At 32.1% G+C, this 7,219-nt stretch overlaps 1 protein-coding gene across 1 annotated transcript; it reads right to left on the bottom strand.

Annotated features, from left to right (window-relative positions):
* Window positions 1-449: 449 nt before the first annotated feature.
* Window positions 450-3,213, bottom strand: LOC115712797 (uncharacterized). The gene has a single exon (XM_030641164.2). The coding sequence runs from the start codon at window positions 2,434-2,436 to the stop codon at window positions 964-966; it is 1,473 nt and encodes a 490-aa protein (XP_030497024.2). The 5' UTR covers window positions 2,437-3,213; the 3' UTR covers window positions 450-963.
* Window positions 3,214-7,219: the final 4,006 nt, after the last annotated feature.

The raw sequence follows: 7,219 nt of genomic DNA, 5'->3' as shown, positions 1-7,219 counted from the left end.
CGTAACGAAAGCCAACCAATGCCTAATGATTATTATATAATAACTGTTGAAATTTATACTAATGGACTCACTTGGCATTAATTATCATCTAAGCTTTATATATATTACACATATCTATGTATCTATTCTAATATAAAATAAAAAGAAAGAATATAACCTGTTAGATTAAAAAAATAATGTTAAGTGGAGTGGAGGAAGTATAGCTTAAAAACATAAACAAACACATGATAAAAGAATATGTATATATTTGAATTGTATATTACGAGATTGCGGCGGCTAGCTACACCCCAAATCTCGCCACCAATCACTCCTAGACATCATACAAAATATATTCGAGATTTGTACAAGAAAATAAAAATTAGAAAAAAAAAATACAAGACATTTGAGAGGATTAAATATTAATGATAAAAGCAATTAGACAGTAGTACTACTTAATCTTGGCCATTCGCTGTAATAATAATCATTTAAATTAATTAGATAAAATGAAGTTTATCCATAGAAGTGTAATGTACGAGGAAAACGCGTATTATATATAGCAGGTTAATTATTTGTCTGTATTGGTCTGCTTATACAGTACCACCACTGGTCAAACAAGCAGATTATAACCAAATATTTTACTATTCCGAATAAGTTAATGACATAATAAATATTTGATGCAGCAAGAAATTTTTTTTTGGTATATATATAACAAAATCTGAAAGGATATCATAAGAAAGAAATACGATGTTGGTTATTTACATATATTAATATATGTAATAAAAAAGAAGAAAAAAATTTAAAACCAAAAAAAAGTGTTTGATAATATATATCATCATGTTGGTATAGCGCCATGGTTTTAGATGGAGAAGAGACAAAAGATTCTCTATCATGCATCATCATCATATATAATCAATCACCATGCTTCATACTCTTTTTTTTTTTTTGATATATAATTTGGTTTATATATATGTGATGACTAAGTATTTAATCTGAAGAGCAAATCCATGATTCCACCATACCTTCAGTTCTGGTTGTTACATTCTCTGGCCCTCTACCATTACTATTACTCGTAGTAGGACCGCCATTGATTGACCTCATGAGAAGATGATGATGATGATCTACGTTGTTGTTGTTGTTGTTGTCGTTTCCGCTTCGATTGTTATTATTGTTGGTGTCGTTTAAACCCATTCCGACCTCATCACCCCAGTTGGGTGTAGCAGTTGTCGTTGGCGGAGACGACGTCGTGGTTGGATGGTTGCCGTCGCTCCTCGGTGGTAAGTGATCGGACGACATGAGATTGGGAAGCCCACTGAGCCCATGGTGGCTCAGCCCAAAGTCTTCAAGCCCGTGATGAGAAATCTGATGATCCAACGGTCCTAACGTCTGAGGTTTGGATAATGAGAATTTAGGCTGAGCTTGAAGCAAGGAATGGAAATTCAGAACTGGGTTTTGCATCAAGAGAGGATTCTGTCCTCCATTTCCGCTACCGCTTCCGCCTCCCGGTGGTGGTTGTTGGTAGTTAATGGCAGTTGAAGTTGAAGCCATGGAAGCACTACTTGAAGATGAGATTGGAGGAATGAACGACGTCGTTGGGTGTTGCTGGGGAGCCTGAACCTTTTGAGCAAAAGGTCTTAAAATATAGGGCGGCGGTGAATCCAACGGTCCTGATCTCATCATGGAAGAACCGGCTCCTCCCCCTGTGCCAAAGAGATCCAATCTTGTGCTTCTCGGGAAAGGTGAGGAGGTGAAAGGTGGGGCCGGGATCCCGGTGAATTCCTGGACCATGGCTCGGAAATTGGTGGTGTCAGTGGTCAAAACTGTGGTGGGTGCACGCCTAGAAGCCCTTGACCGCTTCTTCGGATTTCGAACGACATTGTTGTTCCCGTCGTTTTGAGCTGAAGTTCCAGAAATCGCACCTGGGTTTGTACCTCTTGGACCATTATTATTATTACTATTATTATTCTCGAGTGGGATCTGAATTCCCTGAAAAGTGTGACTCGAGCCAAGCCCGACTCCACCTCCGCCGCCTACGTTGCCGGCAAGGCTCACTCCACCTCCAACTCCGCTGATTCCGAATCCACTGCCTCTGTTCTGTCCTTGTCCGTATTGGCTATTTGTGAAAAATGGGTGGCTTTGGTTCTGGGCTGACGACGAAGACATCAACCCGGATCCAAGATCGATTGAATTCGGGTCGGATCGTAAGGTTCTGGGCCAGGCCATGTCAAGATTGAGCGGAGATCGGGAAGAGACTGTTGTCGGATCGAAGAAGTTGGATAAAGGGTCGAACATGGAGGACTGCTGGTGCTGGTGGGTGTGCTGCTGTTGCGGCGCGTGGTGGCTGCCCATATGGCCTTGAGGGTTGGAGCTCAAAAGGGCAGAGATCGATTCGGCGCGTGAGTCGTACTCTTCGTCTCCACCGCTCGAGGATTGCATACTCCCACTGTTACCAGAGTCCATTGCTTCTGGAGAACAGAGAGAGAGAAGCGAAAAACAAAGGAAAGAATTGGTAAGACGTGGAATAGAACTTAGCTTAGCTAGACAGAGATATATATGAAGTTTCAGAGAGATTTGCTTACACAAACAGACTCATTTATTATGATCAGAGAAAGAAGAGAGAGAAAAAGATAACCCCAAAAAAAAACAGAGGGTTTCTCGAAGGAGAACAATGATCAGAAAGTACTAGCCATATATATAACTAAATAAATATAAATCTTAAAAAAGCAATTTTTCTGATCGGTAACTGGGATATCTATAATGGGTTTGGCTTATTTTTTGGATTAGAGCAAAAGGGTACTAGTATTTTTTTAAAAGGGAGAGAACAGAGTTCAATGAAATTGATAGGATGAAAGGGAAGAAAAAGAAAACCCTCTTTGGTTTTGAATTGATGGGTTTTCTTTTCTCTTTTTACTATATGTAGATTAAAGCTGAATTTAGGGTTTTTGTTGGTCAAGGAAAAAAAGGAAATAAGAAAAATAAAAGGGAGGGTTTCTAATTGTTCTCTCTAACCTTTTCTTCTCAAGAAAAAAAAAAAAAAAAAAAAAAAAAAAAAGAGGCTGCTTCTACTGTTTGGCGGTTCCCACCCAAAAAAGATCAGAGTGGGGTAGCTATTATGGGATTTGGCCAAGTGCTTAGCTTAGCTTAGCTTATTAGCTCTACCGGTCAAAGTATGTAAGTGTTGTGGTTTTGATTTGTTAATTAAGTGTGAAACGAATAATGAAAAATTAACTAAGTTATATATATGGGGTTTTAGGAAACTTGTTTAATTATTAGATTTAAAATTCATTTTGGGGGTTCTATTAAATTATACTTTAAACATCATTAATTCTATTTACTTATTTTTTCTTATTTGTAATATATATTTTGGGACTAATGAGGTGGGCAAGCAACCAAATTCGGGAACATGCTTGTTGAATTGTATAAAAGAAAGAGAACCACCAAAGCCAAAGATTACTTTTCAAAAGACTTCCAGAAAACCAAAAATCAAATCTTAAGTAATTGAACATGAAATAACTTTATTGATTTATTTTTATATTTTGAAATTGGGAAATGGCAAATTAATTCCATGTTGCCTTATTTTTTATTATTTTTTTAATAATTCCATGGAAAAATTTGGAAATGGCAAAATAATTACATGTTGCGTTATTAATACACATTATATTGTTCGTCTATAAATAAATACATATATATATTTTGTCTCTCGTTTTCAGGGTTAGGTTTATTTACTCTCTCACAGTAAAAGTAAGCACTATCACATTGGCTATTATCTTATTTATATTTGAAAAGTTTTAAGTTAATCTACCAGCTTAATTTGACCAAGTCAGAAGCCTCATTACAAATTACAATATCATTAATTTTTTTTTAAAAAAAATAAAATAAAAAAGTCATTAGTTATTATTTGGGGAACCTCAGAGAATCTTTCATACGGTCTTCCTCTGCTGGAAAATATAAATAGAAAATGATGATATTTCTCTCTTTCTTTTACACTATAATTCATCTGTTTATTCTATATTCTTTTACAGATATTTTCGCACCTTGTGCATATACAGTTTTTCTACTTATACCTGTATGTACAGTAGACTCTATTCTAGCTTCAGTCCTCAACTCCATGCCTTTCTATTATTATTATTTTTTAATATTTAATGCATAAACAATGCTTCTACAAAATAAAAATAACTATTATTAATTAGAAGATCATCATCTAAGGATTTCCAATCTGTGTTTTTGGATGGATCAGTTCAACAACATGTATCTATAAAGTTCGCTACAACCATCACAACTATAAAATAAACCAATAATTTTATTTTCTTCTTCGTCTTTACTACCTTCTTTAGATCATTTAATAACCCTATTAAATAATATTTACACAGCTTTAAATTATATATATATACACATCATCATCATCGTTCAACGTGTGATTCTATATTCTTTTCCTTCATTTACTATACCCTTTGGTCCCCATTTTGCCCCCACAAAACCAAACCCTAACGGCTAACTCTAACATCCCCATTCTCACGTCTTTCATGTCCACAAGTAATCTAGCATACAACCTCTTCCTAATATATATAGCATGTAGGCTTATTTATAAGTATTAACAATTTTTGCTACAAAAGAATTCATTCTAATTGTATTAACACTATTATTTTGATCCCTTTCAAAAAAAAAAAAAAAACATTATTATAATTTTGGTGTACTTTCAAAAGGAAAAAAAAAAAGGGAAAAAAGAAATCATTATTATGATGTAAAAGTAATATGTATAGTGGAAATTTGGAATTTTAAATCCCAATATATGTGTTTTTTTTTCACTATAACCACTTCATTAAATTAATATGTATGTTAATATACTATATAATCACATAGATAAGAATATTAATTTTTTTCCTTGTGGAAATATATGAATTAGTTTAATCAACAAAACTTTTCTCAGAAAAGAAAACTAGCTAGGTTATACATAATTTATTTATACTATAATCGCTAGAACATATACTTATAATTAAAATTAGTAAAAAGGTAGTCACGGTGGTTTGCTTTGTTAAATATATATATAGACAAAAAATCATTCGGCAAATGAAAGATGATATGATTGATTATTCTGCTTTGAAGCATTTACAAAAGCCATATAGCTAGACTAGAGAGAGAGAGAGAGATATAGCAATCAAAATGATCATTTTGATTGCCAAAATAATTAACCATTATTGCTTTCATATGATTTAGTTATTACTACTTTTTTCACGCCTAAAAATTCAGAAAGTAATTGCTACTACTTTCAAAAGAGATTTTAATCGATTAATTCAGCAAAACCAACAAAAAAAATAAAAATAAATAAAATAAAAAGGAGAGATTTTAATCGGATGGAATGTCACATGAGCAGTGCCACTAAAAAAAGCTACTAAATTCCTGAGCCGTTCTCACCATCTAGAAACTATAATACATAATAAGATTATGTACGACAAAAATAATGATCATCTCTTGCTCTGTAAAAACATTTAACATCAAATAATTTACCGTTTTTTACAGTTAAACAGCTCCACACACAAAAATGATAGTATAATAATTCCAACTTTATTATTATTATTATTATTATTATTATTATTATTATTATTATTATTATTATGGTAATTAAACAAATAATGTAATCAAATCCACGTGGCATTAATTAGGGTGGAATCAATTACCTAATCATGTCCAAAATTAAGTTGCTTAAATCTGTATATTAATCTGCTAAGTGAGGGGGGCTATCTCTTCTCCAAACTCCAACTACAAAAAATTAAGAAATGTAAAAATTAAAAATATATATTATATTAGGGATTGATGGGACCTCCATCATTTTCAATGAACCTGTACCTTACACAAAGGTTGCACAACATAACACAAAAACCATACTATATAACAAAATTAAATTAAAAATAATATATTTTTTGATTTGGACCGTTGGATTGATGGGATTTTCATTGATGCCTTACTTGTGCCATTATTTCACCTCAGAAAAATGCTATCCAAAAAGTTAAAAGAGTAGGGATACTCAGAGGGGCCCCTCATAATCTTACTATGAGCTTCCATTATTACACGCATCTCACAGATGATGCTCATTGCACCAGTTATATATTGTTGGTGTGGAACACAATTAATTTTTTTTTTTTAATATACATTGTAATAAAGCCAAACCTCATTATTATTATTTTGTAAATAAATTCCATCCTTTTATTTATTAGTTTTTTTGGAACGTCAAACTTAAAAAATGAAATAAAAAATTACATCTCAATATTTAGAGTATTGCTATTTGATCATGTTTAACACTATACCAATATAGCATCCATTAATTAGTTTAGTGTTTTTCTATTTTATTTATTAAATAAAAAATTATATAGATTTGATATTTAAATACATTACTAAAAAGATGTTACATTATAAAATACTTAATTACACTTACGGTTCCTCTTAGTATTTCTCCAATATTAATATAATAGTTCTCCCAACTGTACTAGTACCATTAGCTATATGTATCCCCCAAACTGAGATCTGGTTGTAAAAATGACAACTGAACTTTTTCTTAATTTGGGCTTTTTCTCGAATTAATTATTTTTAATTGTTGGGTTTTAATTATTAATTGTTACTAATTAAATATATGGTGTACTCACCACGTCATATTAATTTAATTTCAATTAGTACTGTGTCACACTACCAAAAAATAATTAGTGGCTGACAATATGCCGCTATAATATATATAAGAAACTAAATTAAAGTAACCTTTAACAAAAAAAATATTGTTTTCATTATTTATTATTATTATTATTATTGGTTTTTCGACATTGGGGAGTTAAATTTGGGATTCTTCTTTTTAACTAATAGATTATGATTATAAGAGTATTTTTAATGTTAATATTGTTTAAAGATGTTATATCTCGGTATCATTTAAGTATATAATATTTTATTTTATTTTTCTTCTATATTTTTTTTGGTATTTTTATTTTTAAAAACACTTCAATAGTATGAGACATTTTAAGAATGTTATAATTATGATTAGGGGTGTGCATAAATCGATCCAATCCAATGAGAACCGACCGATCCAATTACAACTGACCGCCAAATATTGGATATCCAATTGTGATCGGATCGGATTGGATGTTATTTTTAAATATCCAGTTGGATCGGATCGGATGGTGGATGTGGTGTCTAAAAATCCAATACATCCAGCATCCAATCGAACTAATTAGTATTTTCATTTAGTTTGGATGAGTAATTA

Source organism: Cannabis sativa, chromosome 4, assembly GCF_029168945.1.
Source record: "Cannabis sativa cultivar Pink pepper isolate KNU-18-1 chromosome 4, ASM2916894v1, whole genome shotgun sequence".
In the NCBI taxonomy this organism is placed as follows: Eukaryota; Viridiplantae; Streptophyta; class Magnoliopsida; order Rosales; family Cannabaceae; genus Cannabis; species Cannabis sativa.
This window is presented reverse-complemented; position numbering and strand designations above follow the sequence as displayed.